The following is a 21,324-nucleotide window of genomic DNA, read 5'->3' as shown; positions in this document are numbered from 1 at the left end:
ATTAGATGTTAAACATCCCTGACTCTTCAAGAGAATCTTGTATTCCTCATGGTCTCCCCTCCTCCTGCTCAAGAAGATGATGGTACCATGGTGGCTTCATTTCTAATTTACAAAAGCCAGGGCAGGAGGGCTCAGAGTATATATTGCTTTGCTATCTCTGATTTCCAGTCAGGTGCTCACAGCAGGGACATTTTTACCACCCCTACTGATGTTTAGGCTCCTGAAATAACACTTTTCATAACACACTTGGCAAGCCAGGGTTCTGTGCCTCCACATTAAAAGAAAACTATTGCTCAGCAAAGAAAAAGAAACTAGGTAATAAAAGTTTTTAGTTTTGTACAATCTGTACCTATTTGAGTATTTTACACTTACAGCTTATCTCAATTCAGACTAGTCACATTTCAAGTGCTTAAGAGCCAGCCACATGTGGCTTATGTTATCAGAGTATTTGACAAGGAGTTAAAACTCACAGCTTCAATATACAACTGGTGGAAATGTCAATTAGCACACTACTTTAGAAAACTATTTGTTTCTATCTATAAAACTGAAAATACATACCTTATGACCCAGGAATTCTACTCTTACGTGTAGGATTTCTATTACTTTTTTTTTTTTTTTTTTTTTTAAGATTCTATTTATTCATTCATGAGAGACACAGAGAAGCAGAGACACAGGCAGAGGGAGAAACAGGTTCCATGCAGGAAGCCCGACGAGGGACTTGATCCCGGGTCTCCAGATCATACCCTGGGCCGAAGGTGGCGCTAAGCCGCTGAGCCACCCGGGCTGCCCTAGGATTTCTATTCCAACTCAACAGAAACTATGTATATACCAAAAGACATTTCTAAGAATGCTAACAGCAGTACTACTGTAGTATTTGTAACAATAAATGCTGGAAACTACTGAAAAGTCCACCAATTCTAAATGAATAAATAAGCGACACAGTAATTACACAATAGATTACCATGCCAGCAATGAAAATGAACAAACCACAACTACATGCAATAATTTGGATGACTCTCACATACATTTGAGCAAGAGAAGCCAAACATGAAGGCATGCATGCTTCTGACTCGATTTATTAAAGCTCAAAAAACCAGGCAAAATGCTGAAAAGGTCAGAATACTGGTTACTCTTGTGGGTTAGGTAATGACTGAAGAGAGGTGTCTGCTAAGGTTGTTTGTTCATCTGGGTGCTGATCACATGGATGTGTCACTTTGTGAAAATTCAACTACAGGCACTTATAATTCCTGTCTTTTCCTTATATCTACTTGTGCCCTTACATTATACTTCAAGATAGAAATTACTACAAAAACAAGATAAAACTCCAATAGCTCTGGATGCACAGTACTCAAAAGAAACTGTTCCATAACTATAGTGAAGATTTTTCAAAATATCTTGGTCAACATTAACTTAAACCCTCTGACAGCACAGTCCCCCAGAGAAATGAGTAATTTGCTTTGTTCAGTTGAGATGCTTGCTCTTCTACCCTGAATAAGAGGCCAAAAACCACAGGAAAAGAGCACTAACCTGTAACTCAGAAATACTATGAGATACAGAAAAGAATCAAGGGGTGCCTGGGTGGGTCTGTCAGTTATGCATCTGCCTTCTGCTCAGGACATGATCTCAGGGTCCTGAGATGGACCCTGGGTTGGGCTCCCTGCTCAGCAGGAAGTCTGCTTTTCCCTCTGTCCCTCCCCCTACTTGTGCTTTCTTTCAAAATAAATGAGTAAGATATTTTAAAATAACAAAATAAAAAAGAATCAAACTTTGCTTTGGCCAGTAAGAACTGAATTTAGCCATTGCCCACTTTCTCTGTAGTGTGTCCCTGAATCATCAAACATACCTCAGGTACAGTAAGCCTAGGCTTGGCCTACTTTCATTTGAATATGTAAACTCATGTGATTTGTAACAGTGACCTTTAATGTACGCACAAACTACCTGGAGGTCTTGCTAAAATGCAGATTCTGATTTAATATATCTGGGGTGGGGCCCTGATTTTGCATTTCAAACTCTCAGTGGCTTGCTGATGTTGCTGGTCTGAGGATTCAGCTTTGAGAATTAAAGACCTAGGAAACTGAGTGGGAACATATACCAAGTTCCTTGGTCATGTGCACCATTGCATGTTTGGTCCATTTGAGGGCAGTCTTGTTATTGATAAATTCAGACGAGCTCATTTATATACCAACCAGAAGCACCACTAAGAAAGCAAGTGTCCCGTTCCCAATGAATTCCTCTAGTGGCAAAAATTTGGACATATAAACCTAAAGTAAAAAGTTGAGATAAAGTATAAGGAAGTAGGAGAACACAGAGAAGAGCCTCAAAAGGAGAAAAGCCATTTTGGAATCAGCCTCCATGTGCTCACTTGGAACACAAGACTTATGCAAGTGAGGACTAGTGTTATTTTTAAAAAGGAGACCCCAACTGGGAAAGAAACAAGACCTAATCCCTCATTTACTAACCACCATGATTTGAAGGAATACAAGTAGATTACACTTTTGAGGTCCTTAAGGTAAAAGAATAAATAAATAAAACAATAGAAAAGCCATTATTCTAACTCACCTTATAAGAGCAAGCAAATTATCAAGAAGTTTCAGAATCTGTTCTGTGCAGGGGTTACGGAAGATTGGATTTCCACTGGGCGTATAACCCACCACGAATCCCCCAGCTTTGGCCTCTTCTAGGTCAGTGGGCCAGCAAGTTCGTTTCACAACACCCAGAATGCTATATACACAAAAGCTCATCTATAGAAAAACATAAAACAAAAGGTAAACATAAAGAGGAAGAAAAATCAAAAGTGTTATTAAACATATGCAAGGTTACAGCAAATGTGATACCAGAGGCTGGAGAGAAGGAAAGGACCCCACCCCATCCTGTCCCTTCTTTTGAGATCAGTTTAAGAAGGGTCCCTTCATTTCTATATCTTCAGGACCAGTGGTAGGCTCTAGAAGTTTCCTTTCCATGAGGCTGTCCTTCAGAGGTTACAGTGAGCCTCTTGTAGGATCCCAATTAGAAGGTGGCCTGGACATGCTTCACAACCAAGTGTTTATACCGCCAATATTTCACCTTATTTTTGGCTGACCTTATACCCTCCAGCTTCATACTTGACAGCTCCTGCCCTTATCCTCATTGTACTCCCAACCAACCTACTACTTGCCAGGTTAATTAGTAAGACTTTTCCAATACTGGAGCCAGGAAGAATGCTTATTTGAATAGTGAAGAACTGAAGAGTCTAAGTTTACAAGTCAGACCATCTTTAGGACACTACATGCCAGACAGCAGTGGCAGGGAGGACTCCCACTGCTGACCCAATGCTGACCTAATTCCTCATTACACCTTTGGTCTTTGGAACTATTTAGAGATCCTTAAAGCCAAAATAATGACTTCAAAGAAAAGAACATCCACTCTGCTGTGGGAACTAATTCAGGAACTAGAATGACTAAAGAAGAGGGATGCCTAGGTGGCTCAGCGGTTGGGCGTCTGCTTTTGGCTCAGGGCCTGATCCTGAGGTCCTGGGATCGAGTCCCGCATTGGACTCCCTGCATGGAACCTGCTTCTCCCTGTGCCTCTGTTTCTGCTTCTCTCTGTGTCTCTCATGAATAAATAAAATCTTAAAAAAAAAGAGACTAAGGAAGAAAAGAAAGGAAAAGCTTAGGGAAGTGCAGAGTCCCAGATTTCTCACACACACAGGAAAAACATAAATCTGTAAGAAACTCTACAAATGGTAACACCCTACTCCTACCTGTAGCCACTGTAGCTTCCCATTCCCAGAAGAGCCGTACTCACTCGTGCACGGTTTAGACCACAGGGATCATCCAGGCCTGGGTCACAGCTCTGCCGATCAGCACCCACATAGGCAATAAAAGCATCAACATCTGACAGCACTCTGAAGGTTGGAGTGGGAAAGGCAAGTCATATCGTGATTTTAAGAAGACAGTTTCTTCCACAAAAGCTAATAAGCTATGATTATTTGGCCCCAAAGAGCAGTTGTTATAGTGAGGAATTTAATCATATTGTCAGTTGTCATTTGAAGGCTGAAACTTCTCTTCCCACTTCTAAATGTCGTTAGCAAAAAGGATGCAAGCTTGAGAATGCTACGTAGGCACAGTGAGGGTCTGTATGGCACCTATTTGGTATGGCCCCTCCTGGCTGCTCTCACTTCTCTGTGTGGGCTAGGGCTGCCATGCAGACACTGCAGGTTGTACTCTGCAGCCTCATGACCATACTATCCATTTTTACTCATTTCTTCCCTTTCTCTACACCTCGGTAGAGAATAAAAGACTACTTTTGGAAGACTTCAGATGTCACTGATGGGGCGCCACTACACCCTGATATCCTTACACTGCCCCCTGGGCCCAGCTCTTAGAATCTAGAATGGGCGCTCGAGTGCAGTGAGGGTCTGGGGCAAACGCTCTCCTCTACCTGTGCATGTCTTCAGAAAGCCAGATGCTGGCCACTGGTGCCATCAGCTCCTCTAGGAACACCTTCTGACGCTCGTAGTTCTTGAATTGGTTGCTAATGAGAACCAGGGCTTCCATGAGGGCACACTTCTCCATTTGTGTCAAGAGTAACTCATTGGAGAGGAGTTGCTTCACATGGTTATAAAGCATGTCAAAATTGGGCTGCAGATTACAAAGAAAAAAACCCAAAGGTGGTGAAGGTCTAATTTTTAAGGAGAGGTGGGTCACTCAAGGAAGGTGGAAAGAGAATCAAGGCATTCCTAGGAAGGTCAGGCCTGTAAGACTGTCACTTAGTCATTTAGTTATAATGCTCTTCTTTTGCCTCAACAAGCAAGGCAATTTATGCAGATGGCTCATGTCTTGAATATTTGGGTAATTTTACTTTCCCATACTACAACTGTGAAAACAATAGGTCCTTTTTTCTATTTCAATTTTATAATATATTCACGGACAAAAATCAGCTTGTTTATTTATATCATTAGACACATAACTACTGTGTATTTAGAGAAGAAATTTTTGGTTTATTTCTAATCTGGAATAGTACTAAATTTCCTACAGAAACCCTCCAAAAGAGGTTGGGATTTGCATCTGGCTTCTCTCAAGATTAGGCACACCATTTGGCAGTAAACAACAGCACACAGGAAAGATGTGTACATTGACAGGAAAAATCTGGTCATCTACATTGGAAAAGAACTATTCCTTTTGAAGGAATGTATCTGCATTTTTGACTCCACTACCAGGTAGGAGAGGAAGAAGGCACCAACTCAAGAATGCTTATTTGAAACGAAGCTACAGTTCCCAGTTTTCTCTTTATGTGAGGTATAATTAGGGCTGGATTTGTAGAGGAATGTAACTAAACTTGATAGGTCTCAGTGGCTACTTGGTCAGAGTGCAGTGGCTTACCAATACAAGCTGGGGGTAGTCACGACATGTCTTAATGATGGAGGAACAAGCATGTCTCCTCACATTCCTCACTGCTCGGGTTCTGGGGGCCTGAGAAGACATAGTCAAGAAACTTGGAGCATTTTAATGTAATTTACAGATGCTGCATAGAATCACATAAAATATTTCCTTCAGAGGCAAATTCACAAATCAATTTTCACAACATGGGAGTTTAATGAAGTGACATTTATAGTCATTATGAATCCCCATGTTCACTGTTTTGCCTTAGAGTATCTCTTGAATAAAACACCATATTGTATGACCATCTCCTGCCTTTACTAACCCCTTCTCCCTATAAAAAAAAACAATAATCTAGACTTAGGTGTTCAGCATTCATACTTTCGCTTTCCAGAAGTTAGGAATTGTTGGTTGAATTAAATGGTCTTACCTTACTTTCTTCAACAGTTTCAAAAGTGACAGATGAAAATAGCTAAAGGTAAGAAAGAAAAGGTTACTCATCAGTATCAAATGCATAAAGTATTTTTAAATAGTAGCATAAAGTTTCCAACAAAATCTCAAAAGTATAAACAATATACTAACAAAACGGTTTTCAACTGGTGTTACAAAGTTTCAGATGCTCATTTTCTCAGATAACTCTGCAAGAGGCTTGAATTCACAACTTTACCATCAAAAGTTTTATAAAGATGGAGATTAGAGAATCCCTAAACGATCCAAGCTATCAGCCAAACACTCAAGCTATAGTGATACTCTCTCTGATTCTACTGTGTAACTTCTCATCGACTCTTTAACCTAATACAGCGTTGACTACTGCCCTAAATCACCAGGAAGGAGTTATACTTTAACAAAGGTCTAGTCAAGAAACCCAATGAAGTGGTGTCTGGGTGGCTCAGTCGGTTAAGTGTCTGCCTTCGGCTCAGGTCATGATCTCATGGTCCTGGGATTGAGCTCTGTGTGGGGCTCCCTGCTCATCAGGGAGTCTGCTTCTCCTTCTCTCTCTGCCCCTCCCCTCTGCTTTCTCTCTCTCTTGCTCTCGTGAATAAAATCTTAAAAAAAAAGAAAAAGAAACCCAATAGATATTGCCTTGTTCTTAAAGAATTTCTGTTGTAATAAATGAGCCTATCTTTATGAAGTTCTGCTGATCTTTGTAGCATGACATTTTGTCATTTACCTGCCTTTACCTTTTTTTTTTTTTTTTTTAAGATTTATTTATTCATGAGAAACACAGAGAGACAGAAGCAGAAACAGGCTCCATGCAGGGAGCCCGATGTGGGACTCGACCCCAAGACTCCAGGATCACACCCTGAGCCAAAGGCAGATGCTCAACCGCTGAGCCACCCAGGCGTCCCTATCTACCTTTACCGTTATTCTTCTTTGGGGAATTCTCATTCTTCACCCTCCTCCCCCCAGTGATGGTAATTAACAAGGTTTCCCTGCTTGAGCCACATGTCCAACTCTACATTCATATCACCCTCCTTCCTAGGGTTTCACCTCTGCTCTAAGCCCCTCTACAATAATGCCACCTTAATACTGTATTTTTGAGACTCTAGACCTTTAACTTCAAATAGCCAATTTACTATAAAGTGTCTTCTCCTGGATGTTGTACATACACTTCAAATGTAGTATTCCCAAACTGAACTCATCCCTCCTCCTCATTCTACGGATTCCATTATTCTTACTCAGGTACTGTTCTACTACTCACATAAACTGGAAACCCACAAACCATCCACACCAACCATCCCTCTCACAAATCCCTTTCTAATAAACTGACAGCATACTGAGACCCTTTCTTTAGGTATTCTCTTCCACTTCTCAGTACACTTGTCTATTAATTATAATGCCACATGGGTACAACAACTGTTATGTGATTTTATTTCCAAAGAGAGTGCCTGAGGGGAAGTGAGGCTTTTCTACCAGCATGGTGCCTGATCTGCAGTAAGTATTGAATACCTGATGAATGACTAAATGATGGTTTTATTGGCTTGTCTCAAAGACTCTCGAAAACAGTCTCAAAAAATTAGTTCAAAAATATCCAACCAAAGTTTAAAAAGGAGATGGAATTTACCTTAGAGAAGACCTGGGGCAGGAACTCTGGTCTGTAGGTGACAAATGGAAAGAGTGCTGAGACATTAGTGAGGACACAGGACAGGATGAGAGGATCCTTGGTGTCAAAGTTCAGGACCATTTGCAACAGCTCTATTCCATCATTAACAGGAACTGCCTGCATTACAGACAATGAAAAGGATGTTGACATGGCTGATAAGCACTTCTGGTAAAATTTCCTTTAGGCTTTGGTTTTATATACTGCTTTTCAACCTGGAAATTTCAAGCATTACCCCATGTTATTAAAACTTTTCCTAAATGACGCTACCACATGCCATCTTAAGAATGTGGCTTTTCCTAATACTAGAAAGTGAGAACATTGCTGTTCATTAGTGCTAATACATCTTTGTGGGAAAAATTTTTGGCTACATTTTCGATTATTTCATTTGGGGGACAGACTTTTGGGGATGGCTATAATTACTGAATCAAGAGGTATGAAAATTTCTAAGTCAAATTGTTTTTCTTCTTTACAGGTTTTATCAGTTGATTCTCTGTTCACCAATATGCCCTTCTTACCATGTTCTCAGCAGCAGTTTGAGTTTATTCTCTAAAGCTTTTGCAGTAAATAAAAAGAGTTTATTTAAAATTTGCATTTTGGGATGCCTGGGTGGCTCAGTGGTTAAGCATCTGCCTTCAGCTCAGGTCATGATCCCGGGGTCCTGGATCAAGTCTCGCACTGGGCTCCCTGCAGGGAGCCTGCTTCTCCTTCTGCCTGTGTCTTTGCCTCTCATGAATAAAGTTTTTAAAAAATTTGTATTTCTTCAGTTGCTAATGAGGACTGAATTTTTTCATATTTATTAATGACTTTAGTTTCTTTTCTCTATATAAATCTGATATCTTTTGTCTCTTTCTTCACTGGGTTCTTGTGCTTTTATTAATTTGTGTATAAAGAACAAAATCTTATTGTGAAATATTCCAGACCTTTAAAAAAGTATAAGCAATACTTTAATAACTCTCCAAGTGATGACCTGAAGATGTACAATGTTACTGATAGAGTGGCTGCTCTGTGTACATATCTTCTTCTTCAGCCCTAGATGTGGCCACTATCCTGAATTTGGTGTTCACAATGTCAAGGATTCCATCATTTCTGTGTACTTCTGTCACAAATGTATATATTCATAATTACACAGAAAATTGTATGCTTTGGGGTCAACATAGTGTTTATGAGAATCATCCTTGGGACAGCTGAGTGGCTTAGCGATTGGGCATCTGCCTTTGGTTCAGGGTGAGTTCCGGATTCCTGGGATCAAGTCCAACATCGGGCTCCTTGCATGGAACCTGCTTCTCTCTCTGCCTCTCTTTCTGCCTCTCTCATGAATAATAAATAAAAATCTTAAAAAAAAAAAAAAGAATCATCCTTATCCATAGCATACCCGAGTTCCTTTTCACTGCTATAATCTATTCTGCATAATCTATTGAGGGATATTAAGTTTTTTCCTTGGCTCAACACACAAGCATTCTATAGAATGTTGGTGCCTCAATGCAGATACAGAGTTTCTTCAGAACACTTAGGAATGAAGTTGCTGGGTTATAAGGCTAGGCATTTTCAACTAGATATTGTCAAATTATTCTCCAATGTTGTGATATCAATCGTACTCAAAAAGCAATGTTTAGGAAATAGACTTTTTTTATAGTAAGAGTACTAATCCCATCATATTTATTGCAAATATTATTCCAAGTTTGCCTTTCAAAGTTTATTTCATATGTTTTTTAAAAAGTGGTTAAAACCATTCACTTTTTTTGTGATTACTTTGTTTTTCAACTTAGGGACCTTTCCCCAAACAGTTAATTTTACCTAATGCTATTTATTCAATTATCAAATCCTTCTCAATTTCTTTGGGATGCTTATATATACCCCAGGTTGTTTCTGGGCTATTTTGTCCCAATGAACCATATCTAATGTCAGTACACACTCTGCCTTTAAAATATTACTCAGCCATTAGAAATGACGAATACCCACCATCTGCTTCAATGTGGATAGAACTGGAGGGTATTATACTGAGTGAAGTAAGTCAATCAGAGAAGAACAATTATTATATGCTTTCATTCATTTGGGGAATATAAAAAATAGTGAAAGGGATTTAAAGGGGAAAGGAGAGAAAATGAGTGGGAAAAATCAGAGAGGGGACAGAACACGAGAGACTCCTAATTCTGGGAAACAAACAAAGGGTAGTGGAAGGGGAGGTGGGCAGGGAGATGAGGTGACTGGGTGATGGTGGGCACTGATGGGGGGGGGCACTTGATGGGATGAGCACTGGGTGTTATACTATATGTTGGCAAATAGAACTCCAATAAAAAATATACAAAAAAATAAAATATCACAGCTTTATATTTTACTATCTGAGGCAAATCAATCCTTGTCTTTTTCAAAAAATTTGATTCTTTCCCCCTCTAAAGCTATTCCCTATATGGATCCATTGCCAAAGTGAGTCTTCTGGAAATATAAACTCAGCTAATGCCACTACAAATGAGAGGAATAGCTTTTCAAAAAACTATTTTTTAAAAAAGATTTTATTTATTTGAGAGAGAGAAAGAGAGAAAGCAAGCACAAGCAGGGGGAGTGGCAGGCAGAGGGAGAGAGAAAAGCAGACTCCCCTCTGAGCAGGGAGCCCAATGTGGTGTTTAATCCCAGGACCCCCAGGACCATGACCTGAGCCGAAGGTAGATGCTTTTTTTTTTTTCCTCCCCGAAGGTAGATGCTTAAACCGACTGAGCCACCCAGGTGCCTATTTGGTAGTCATAATCTCATGGGTCCTAGGATTAAGTCCTACGTCTGTTCCTCCCTATCCTTCTGTGCACTTTCTCTCTCAAATAAATAAAAATAAAATCTTTAAAACAAAGCTCTTTTAGCCAAAGAATCTCTTAGTCAAATTCTTTCATAGGCTACCAACCAGGCTCCTCTGACAGACCCTGCATGAGGGTGAGGATTGAGAAGAAAGTGAGCAATGATGCAGAGTCAGAAACTGAAAGTAGCAAGTGAGAATGTAACAGGCTAAGATCTGTCACTTGCACATTCCTAGGACATATAAAGTGTTACAGTTTCCTTTACAAGTAGTGAGTAATTTCATCATACACACATTCATCAGAAACTCACTTTTCTTGATTAATAATGCTTCATTCTGACCCATTTCACTTTGGTGAAGAACAAAAGGTTTGGGAGTCAAAAGTTTACTTTAAGTCACTAATAAAAGCCTAAATTGGATTCTCCTGAGGAAAAGAATTTTGTTCCATTTTCTTTCTTTTTTTTTTTTTTTTTAAGATTTATTTATTTATTTATGAGAGAGAATGAGAGAGAGAGAGGCAGAGACACAGGCAGAGGGAGAAGCAGGCTCCATACCAGGAGCCCGACGCGGGATTCGATCCCAGGACTCCAGGATCGGGCCCTGGGCCAAAGGCAGGCGCCAAACCACTGAGCCACCCAGGGATCCCTGTTCTGTTTTCTCCCCATCAACTTTTCTGACTCCTACTCAGTTTCTAATTGTTACCTTTGCTTTGTCCCCAGCTCATATCTTTCTCTCATATGCTATCTAATCTTTTTGTACCTTTTGACCAACTAATATTGGGCATTTTGACCAAATATCATCATATTCAAGGACATATCATACAATCCAGCCTACAACCAACTAGGCACCCCCCATGCCCCAGTGCCCAATACTGCCAGTCCTTTCATACAATTTAAAGACAAATATATATGAAAAATCCTGACCATTTCATTCTTTTGATTTCCAGCAGGATCATACCCAAATATGTGGATCCATCAGTGTCTATCTTTTAAAAATGGCAGGGAAGGAAACCCCAGGGCCATTTCCCTTGATTTAATAAAGGGCTTTTTCTTGATTAGATAGTCCCCACCTAAACATGACAAAGGGCTCATTTAGTAAAAAATGCAGGATCCAAGAAGGATTTCCTTCCTAAACTTTGGAAAAACTCTGAATGCCATCATTTCAAACTCAAATCAATATATAAGTAGATGAAGTTAATGATTATAAGTTCTAATTTGTTAACATGCCATTTGTGAGAAAATATACTATATCCCACTTATCTTCAAGGGATTTAGATTTTTCTAACAACTAACCTGAAATATACTAAAACGTAATCATCCTGAAATGAGCAATCTAATGCTTTAACCCAGTTAATTACAGCTGCATCTAAGGTAGATAATGGGGGTGCCTGGGTGGCTTAGTCCGTTAAGCATCTGCCTTCAGCTGAGACCATGATACCAAGGTCCTGGAGAGCCCCCATGTTGGGCTCCCTGCTCAGTGGGAAGTCTGCTTCTCCTTCTCCTTCTCCCCTTGCTCATGTTCTCTCATTATCTCTAATAAATAGTTTAAAAAAATAAGGCAGAAAGGGTGATAGGTCACTTGAAGCTTACAAAAACAAGACCACTGGGATCCCTGGGTGGCTCAGTGGTTTGGCGCCTGCCTTTGGCCCAGGGCGCGATCCTAGAATCCCGGGATCGAGTCCCACGTCGGGCTCCCATTATGGAGCCTGCTTCTCCCTTCTCCTGTGTCTCTGCCTCTCTCTCTCTCTCTCTCTGTGTGTGTGTGTGTGTGTTCTATCATGAATAATAAATAAACAAATCTTAAAAAAAAAACAAAAAAACAAGACCACTGTATTCAGATCATTAAGGGAAGAGGACACTGATCAGCTAACAAGAACACTGGGTTTATCTGATATAAACTAAAAGGATACTTAATGACAAACGTCTCTGAAGATTTTTCAATTCAAGATTACCCTTGCTGTTCTCCCTGCAATAGTCATCTTACCTGTACTTCACTGTTATGAACAGTCTTGTCTTACTATCTCCTTAACATAAATACTGACCACTGTAGGCTTGGAGTCAAACCTGAATTTGGGGCCCAGCCCTGCTGTTTACTAGAGATTTGAACTTGAGTATGTTATTTAATCTCTCTGATTCAACATTTCCTCTTCTGTGAGATGCATACCCACAGATTTTCCTATTCTTCTGTCAGTTCTAAAAAGATCAAAATCAGCTCAGCTGTTGAGTGTCTGCCTTCGGCTCAGAGCGTGATCCTGGAGTCCAGGATCAAGTCCCACACTGGGCTCCTTGCAGGGAGCCTGCTTTTCCCTCTGCCTATGTCTCTGCCTCTCTCTGTGTGTCTCATGAATAAATAAATAAAATCTTAAAAAAAAAAAATCAAAATCATTATGCAATCAGGATAGAAAACACTTACTTCTTTATCTAATGTCCGAAACATCTGGTTGATCACACTTTCCAAAAAAAAAGTCATGGCTTCCCATTGCACGAATGAAGACGAGAAGATGGAGCAGAGGCCACCTTCTCCAGTTCCAGCTGTAGGAGAACAGAGTTGTAAAACACAAACACATACGAGTGTGCAAACACAATTGCAGGATCACAGAAGACACAGAGAGATAATGTGGACTTAGGGACCACTTAATTTCACAGTTGAAAGAACAAAATAATCGAATCCCTCGCAGCCTGGGGAATAAAAAGAATGAAAAGTAGAGAGAGGGCCTATCCTGCCTCCACCTTCCATAATGAGCTGTCAAAATTCACCTCTGTGAGTCCTATCTATAAAACCACATTGAGGGATGCCTGGGTTGCTTAGTGGTTAGCGTCTGCCTTTGGCACAGGTTGTGATCCGGGGTCCAGGGATTGAATCCCAAATTGGGCTCCCTGTAGGGAGCCTGCTTCTCCCTTGTGTCTCTCATGAATAAATAAATAAAATCTTTAAAAAAAAGCCCACTTTGAATATTGAATGAGGATAAACATAAGCATCAGAAACAGTGTCTGGTCAATCATAGGTAACTGATAAATATCAATTAATTTCTCCCTTCCTTGTTCTTTATAACCTGTCCATGAGAATCTAAATAATTAGGATATTTGAGACCATAAAGAATCCTTCCATGAAAAACTGGTATAAGACACAAAATGCTGCTTCGTATCTAGGAGCCTCCTGACAACTTCAAGTTCTAGAGAATTGTGCCACCCTCAAGTTCATAGGTATCATCAACGTACATCACTCAAACAGCAAGGTACAGACGAAAAAGATTTATCCTCTTTTCTTGCTTCCATATAGTATTCCCATTTACTAGCTTTATCTTGGTGCAACATATTTGGGCCTCTACAAACATTCAAGTTAACCAGATACCACGGACCTTGAGAGTCAGTTGTAAATACCCAAAACAGAATGTTAAATCCCATATATACCAAGTTAACTAGTGTAGCTAGTAACTGACTATAAATATGGAACATTTCTAAAGGAGTGCCTTATACCTTCTCCTGTCACCCACAGCATGCATTAATTAGTAAGACAACAGACAGATGATATGGAATACAGAGAAGTTACCCAGCTTATGCATTTGAGTACAAAAGTGTTATTTTGATTTTGTATAAAGCAGCATTTCCAAAAGCTCTGAGGTGGCTGAGTGATACAGAAAGTCCTTGTACTGCTTCTATTATGCCTAATGAGGCATTCTTTCTGAGTTTAGGAGTGGTTCTATGCAAAAACTTAGTAGAAAAGCTTTAAAAAGTCTAGACATGCAATTTAATAAAATGGTGTCTAAACTGAAGTAATATAATCAACAATGACCAAGTGGTTGATTTTTTTAGAAAAGAAAAATGAAGGCAAGACTGACAAGGACATGTTTTTACTGTAATTTAAACATGATTTTTGAACGCTGTTAGCATGTTGTTCTGAAGTGTGGCTTACAAGGCTTATTTCCTATGTATATTTGATACAATACTTCACTAATATTTAGAAATAAAAAAACCTTACAGTTCACGGATCCAGTATCAACAGAAGTTGACAGCTGATATTTTAGCCACTCCCCAGCCATCTGGAAGCTAGTCTTAGGATCCAAACGACATGCTAACCTCATTACCTCTCCTTGTTGGGCCCGGGAGGCTGCCAAAAGAAAGACATAAATCAGTAACTGGCAGACAATAAGTACTAATGTTCATTCATTTATCCATCCCAGGTGGAAAATATTCAAAGAAACTTTTGTTCTGTGGATTTATGCCTTGAATGTAACAAATGTTCAATAAAGATTAACAAATTTAGAAATTTTCAAGAGTAAATTGTTTCTGGAAGCTGCTCTACCAGCTTAATCCTCTAAGAGGCAAACTAAAAGTGGTCTCCCATTTCTGTTGGAATTAATAACAGACAAGGTTGGTAGAGATGCAAACAGTGTGGGTACTATGGTAAACAGCCTGGCGGTTTCTCAAAACATTAAACATGAAATTACTGTATGACTGAATATAGGCATACAACCCAAGAGAAATAAAAACATGTTTCTACTTGACTTGTACACAAATGGTATAGCAACATTATTATTTTTTAAAGTAAGCTAGAGGCCCAATGTGAGGCTTGAACTCATAACCCCAAGATCAAGAGGTGCATGCTCTACTGACGAGGCCAGCCAGGCACCCCAATAGCAGCATTATTCCCAACAGCCAAGAAGTAGAAACGACTCAAATATTCATCAACTTATGAAATAGATAAAATGTGGTATGCTCATACAATGAAATACTGGCAATAAAAAGAAATGAAGTATTGATACATGCCACAATATTGGTGGATTAAAAAAAAAACCTAAGTGGAAGAAGGCGGTACAAAAGACCATATAATGTATAATCTGTTAATATGAAATGTTCAGGATAGCTGAAATACAGAAACAGAAAGTGGATTACTGGTTGCTTGGAGCTGGGAAGGATGAGGGGACTGGGAATAGCTGACTGCAAGCGGGCACAGGGATTCTTGGGGTCATGAAAATATACTAAAATTGAGCCAATAGTTGCACAACTTTAAACATACAAAAAAACCACTGAATTGTATACTATAAATGAGTGGATTGTATGGTAAACAAATTATAACTCCTAAAGCTGCTATTTAAAAAGGGGGGGGAGGGGAGGAGGAGAAGCAGCCAGGCTACAGAAAACCAAGAACAGACTTAGGTTATCAGAATATATGAGTTTTTCTTCTTTTTTAGAAGACCAGCAAGATAAAGTAGTATTTAATCCTAGCTATAAAAAAAATTTAAGTGCCTTACATATAGTTACTATGCCTAAACATCAAAGCCCAAAGGCTATGTGTATATGCACACATACCTGTGCATGTAATGCACGTGCAAAAAAGAGAATACTATGCCGGAAATGAGTGCAATCTCAGTACCTGCTGCAATGTGAAACTAGAGATTAAACAGGCTGCTTGTCCAGATCTTAGACCCTTGAACATACAACCCCAAGGGTCATGCACCATGATTTTTAACACTAGATCCCATTCTCAGACTACTGGAAGAAATTCCAGGCCACTATCACTTACAGTTGAAGAAAGCATTGAAGTCCTCATCACTATCAAAATCAAATCGAGAGTATTCACAGCTAGGACTGTCTGTTTTAGAAGGAAAGCCCATCTGCAAAGAGAAAGATAATTGGGGTAGCTGATAAAAATAGACCTACCAAAAGAGGGTTACATTCTAGGAGCTAAAGCACTTCTAAATTTAAGAAGTATTAGGGTTTGCATAAGATCTTTTATAATAAGTAACTACTTCTGGTCTACCTCAAGCCCACAATTTTCTCCTAGTTTCAATAATCCTGAGAATAGTAGAAAAGAGAACACGCATTTGATGTTCTCTTCCAGATTCCTTAGGGAGAGTTAAACTCTGGAGTTTTGGATGAGTATAAAGCTGTCCCAAAACAAAGTGCTAATACAGCATGTAATAAGCAAAAAAGAACTGAAAACTATTTGTCTCCTTAAGTGCCGAACCGTGGGACTAAGCATGGAACTTTGGATGTTTCACTCAAAAAGTACTAAAGACCATGGAGAGAATTAGGACAGAGTATGCCATGTGTTTGGTTTATTCCCTGAGGAATAGGTCCCATTCTCTGATTTTTATAAATCAAGGCTAAGCCATCTGTCAGCTGCCAAGAGCCCTTAGCCAATCTCAGGGGATTCACAAGCAATTCTACCAAAGTGATGTGCCATTTGCTTTCACTTTCTGTCCTCCCTTCTCACTCACCTTCAGATCCTCACTAGATCTTCAGAAACAATCACATCTGACTTCCTCTTGGAATCTTGGCTCCACCCTGCCTGCTTTTAAACTGTGAAAAGCATTATCCCATTGCATGGGCATGGGTCACTGCTCTTGTCCTATTTCTTCCTAGCATCTAGCCCAATACTTTGTATGTAAGTGCTCCAAAAATAGGAAAATGTAGATCTAATAACTAGTTTGGACTTCTTTTTTCCAGGTGAATAAGAGAATAATGCCCAAGGATGGGATCCTGGTGACCAAGATGGGCTGTCAGTGATGCCAATCTAAGTCTCATTATGTGTATCCACCTACATTCTATGTGTTGTGTGTGTGTGCTTTAAGATTTATTTATTTGAAAGAAAAAAGAGAGAGAGAGAGAAAGAGAAAGCAGGGCGAGGGGCAGAGGGAGACAAAGAATCCCAGCCAGATACTTTGCTGAGTGTGGAGCTCGATGCAGAGCTCAATCCCACAACTCTGAGGATCATGACCTAAGCAGAAATCAAGAGTCAGACGCTTAATGGACTGAGCCACCCAGGTACCCCCATTCCACATTTTGATTCCCACTGCCTACCTTGACCAAGTTAGTCATAGAAGCACGAAGATATTTTGGTATTATTGCTAATAGCAAAGGATCACGGGATAAGATCTCATGCCGGAAAAGGGCCCCCCAAGTCATTTGAGTTGAAGAGCGTAGAAACTAAAGGGGGAAATAAAAAAGGAAAAAAAAAAAAAAAAGGGAAAACTTCAGTTGAAGGATTTGGATTTTATATAAACAAGGTCATTACTCAGCCCAGCAATTATCAGTATTTTTTTTTTATGGAAACAAATCTCTGTAATACTTCTTAATTGTCCATATTGTACTGCATCAGTAATGACTGCCTATTACAGACCACATATTGATAAGACAGACCGTGGGTCAGGTGCAATTCCTGGAGTATTAGCTGAGCTCTACCACTTTTTCTTCTTTTTTATCCTATGTAAGCTCTACACCTGATGTGGGGCTTGAATGACCTAAAGGTTAAGAGTCCTATGCTCTACCAACTAAGCCAGCTAGTCACCCCTCTAGTTTAAGGGCAAAGAAGGATATGGGAATCTCAGGGTGATATTACAAGGAAAACTTTAAATGTGGGCAATTAATTTTGTAACACAGTCAAGATTTTTGCATTTAAAATGCCTTTAGTAGCAAATCACCTGGGACATACTTCATCTGACTGTACATCAGCAGACTACTACCTGAGGGGAAAAGCCTCTGATCTAGATGGTGTGACACCTGGCTCAGGAGGAAGACTCAACAATTGTCTTAATGAAATCACACTATTATTATTTCCTAGGGCTTCAAGAGTGACATTTTATACACGAGCTGCTAATTACTTCAAACCACAGTGCTTGATTTTGGTTTACACCTAACTAAACTTTTGAGACGTTGCCTGCATAAAGTTTACCTGACTTGGATGGGTGGTGAAAGCAAGAAAAGATTCCAGGTATTTTCCAAAGTTTGCTGGTGTTTCTACATCAGAATCCACACCCTGAGAACAAAAAGACCACCACATTAGTGATGTTCATGGCGGGTAGAAGAAAACAGTGGGAGGAGTAGGGTGACAAACACAGCTGACTCTTGAACACAGGGGCTAAGGGTCAAAAATCCACATATGACTTTTTATTCCCCCCAAACTTAATTACTAATAGCCTCCTGTAAGTCGGAGGCATTACTGATAACATAAACTGTTGATTAACACATGTTTTGTATATATATTATATACTGTGTCCTTACAATAAAGGAAGCTAAAGAAAAAAATTGTTATTAAGGATATTCTAAGAAAGAGAAAATACATTTACAGAATTGCACTGTATTTATCAAAAAATATCTGTGTATAAGTGGACCCATGCAGTTCAAACCTGTGTCGTTCGAGGGTCAACTGTACAGAACTTAAACCCTCACAAATTTCAGTTCTGAAAGGACTTTATACTTCCTTGTGACCTAAGGAAGGCATCGATTCAAGGGCTAAAAACAGGAAAGGTGCTTTACCTCCTTAATCATCATCATTAAAACTCATTCTGTGGTCAAATACTAAAATGAAAAAGAGCATTCATTTCAGAAATCACAGAAAGAAAAAAATCTGTATTATTTCTTCACACCTAGACTATTCACATGTCTGTGACCAAATCTATTAAATAACCACTTGATGGTATACATTGTATGTCTGAAGCTCTATCCTCTCTAACCATTCAAACCACCACAAAAAAACATAACATCAGACGCAAATGTCGGTATCAATGTCCTATCTCTCAACTTGTAAGACAAGTTATTAAATAGTTCCCTAAAGACAGGTATTTTTAGGTCAATCACACTAATGTTTTCTTTTATGATCAATTATACAACCCTTTAAACTTGGAAGAAGGGTTTTTTATTCAAACGCATAATATTTCATGATCTAATAGAATTTTAAAGGGTAATGCATTCAGCAAACTGATGTACTATAAGAACCTTAAGTACCGAAATTCATAAGAATAGCAACGTTGACTTTATGGAATAATGGACGTGGGTGTTTCCTGTTAACATCAATAACTGACTTGTTAAAAGAAATATACAGCATTCAACCCGTTATAATTTAATCTATAAAAGTCATATGAAATAATCTGTAGGGCAATGCTCCACAAAGCTAAAATTAATAGCACGTTTCACTCATTATACAAATATAACTTTCTAAATGCTCTGATCAAATGGCCCTGAAACTCTCCAGAAAATAAGTGCTCACCAGCAATGCACAGAGCTGATTGCCCAGAGCACATAACACCTGACAGAGTCTCTTCAGGAAGACATAATGTTTTTCTACCAAGCCTCCTCCATCAGCAGTCCTGTAAGATGAGAAAATAGTGAGATTAGTTGCACATCAAGACAACCAAAAGGATTCCCACCAAATGGAGCTATACGTGGTCTGTGCTTCGACATTCAAATTTCTGTTGAGTATTAAAGTTAAAAAAAAAAAACCTCAAGCCAAACACTGAAGGATCAATGAAGAACAGGGTTCAATGTAATCTTATCCCTCAAAGAAGCACTCTAATTATGCACATTAAATGGTCCTTGATTATTTTGGGTTAATAATATAAACTCTGGGCATGACTGCATACAACAATGCATATACTTATAGACATTCATTGATACTCAGGGAGGACTTAAAGAGACACGCCTAGGAACAATCCCTTATGCCGCTGACAAATTAAAAGGACTATAATTGAAAGAAAGAAAAGACAAGCCACAGACTGGGAGAAAATATTTGCAATGTCACATCGAAAAAAAGACTGTTACCCAAGATATATAATGAACTTTAAAACTCAACAATAAGGGATCCCTGGGTGGCGCAGCGGTTTAGCGCCTGCCTTTGGCCCAGGGTGCGATCCTGGAGACCCGGGATCGAATCCCACATCAGGCTCCCGGTGCATGGAGCCTGCTTCTCCCTCTGCCTGTGTCTCTGCCTCTCTCTCTCTCTCTCTGTGTGACTATCATAAATAAAAAAAAAAAAAAAAAAAAAAATTTAAAACTCAACAATAAGAAAACAACCTGCTCAAAAAATAGACCAAAGAGCTTAAGAGACATCTCTCCAAAGAGATACAGATGACAAACATATAAAAAGATGCTCTACATCATATATCACCAGGAAATTGCAAATTCAAATAAGATACCACCACATATCATTATTTTTTTTTTTTTAATTTTTTTTTATTTATTTATGATAGGCACACAGTGAGAGAGAGAGAGGCAGAGACACAGGCAGAGGGAGAAGCAGGCTCCATGCACCGGGAGCCCGATGTGGGATTCGATCCCGGGTCTCCAGGATCGTGCCCTGGGCCAAAGGCAGGCGCCAAACCGCTGCGCCACCCAGGGATCCCCACCACCACATATCTATTAGAGTGGCCAAAATTCAGACCATTAACAACACCAAACGCTGCCAAGGATGTGGAATGAAAGTAACTCTCATTCATTGCTGGTGAGAATGCAAAAATGATATAGACACTTTGAAAACAATTTGAGTTTCTTACAAAACTAAGCATACTCTTAACAACCCAGCAATCATGCTTATTTACCAAAGGAGTTGAAAACACGTTCACACAAAGACCTACATGTTTTTAACATGTTAAACCTACATGTTTATTGCAGCTTTATTCATAAGTGGCAAAATTTGGAAGCAACCAAGATGTCTTCTGGCAGGTGAACGGATAAACTGGTACAGCCAGACAATGCAATATTATTCAATGCTAACAAGGAATGAGCTATCAAGCCATGAAAACACATGGAAAAACTCTAAATGCATGTTACCAACTGAAAGAACTCAATCTGAAAAGATTATATACTATGTGATTCCAACTATATGACAATCTGGAAAAGGCAAAATTATGGAGAAAGTAAAAAAGATCAGATCAGTTGTTGCCAGAGGTTGGGGTAGGGGAGGAGAGATGAATAGGCAGAGCACAAAGGATTTTTTGGGGGCAGTGAAAATACTCTGTACAATACTATAACGATACAGGTTACTACACATTTGTTGAAACCCACAGAACGTACCTATGGAATGTACAACACCCAATGTGAACCCTAAAGTAAACTATGGACTTTGGATGATTATAATGTGTCCATGTAGTTCATCAATTATAACAAATGTACTACTCTGGTTGGGGATGTTGGTAATGGAGGAGGCTATGCGTGGGGGGTAGGCATGTGGCATAACAGAAATCTCTGTACCTTTATTGAATTTTGCTATGAACTTGAAATGGCTCTAAAAAAAGTCTTAAAAAAATTATAACTTAATTGGTGGCAAAACTGGACCTGAAATGATGTAAGACTATTCACACTAAT

General features: G+C 39.3%; 1 protein-coding gene across 4 annotated transcripts in view; it reads right to left on the bottom strand.

Annotated features, from left to right (window-relative positions):
• Positions 1-21,324, bottom strand: part of XPO5 (exportin 5) — a 49,543-nt gene that overhangs the window by 16,768 nt on the left and 11,451 nt on the right. For all 4 annotated transcript variants that reach the window (XM_041727392.1, XM_041727379.1, XM_041727385.1 and 1 more), the window contains 12 exons: positions 19,232-19,331; positions 17,918-18,001; positions 17,047-17,172; positions 15,767-15,857; positions 14,222-14,350; positions 12,656-12,774; positions 7,423-7,578; positions 5,788-5,829; positions 5,361-5,450; positions 4,420-4,619; positions 3,784-3,883; positions 2,560-2,741 (listed from right to left, as the gene is read on the bottom strand). In XM_041727392.1, coding sequence (XP_041583326.1) covers positions 2,560-2,741; positions 3,784-3,883; positions 4,420-4,619; positions 5,361-5,450; positions 5,788-5,829; positions 7,423-7,578; positions 12,656-12,774; positions 14,222-14,350; positions 15,767-15,857; positions 17,047-17,172; positions 17,918-18,001; positions 19,232-19,331 — 1,419 coding nt within the window. The remainder of the gene's footprint in view (positions 1-2,559; positions 2,742-3,783; positions 3,884-4,419; positions 4,620-5,360; positions 5,451-5,787; positions 5,830-7,422; positions 7,579-12,655; positions 12,775-14,221; positions 14,351-15,766; positions 15,858-17,046; positions 17,173-17,917; positions 18,002-19,231; positions 19,332-21,324) is intronic.

This window comes from Vulpes lagopus, chromosome 1 (genome assembly GCF_018345385.1).
Source record: "Vulpes lagopus strain Blue_001 chromosome 1, ASM1834538v1, whole genome shotgun sequence".
In the NCBI taxonomy this organism is placed as follows: Eukaryota; Metazoa; Chordata; class Mammalia; order Carnivora; family Canidae; genus Vulpes; species Vulpes lagopus.
The sequence above is the reverse complement of the archived record's forward strand: the minus strand, read 5'-3'. Positions and strand labels throughout refer to the sequence as shown.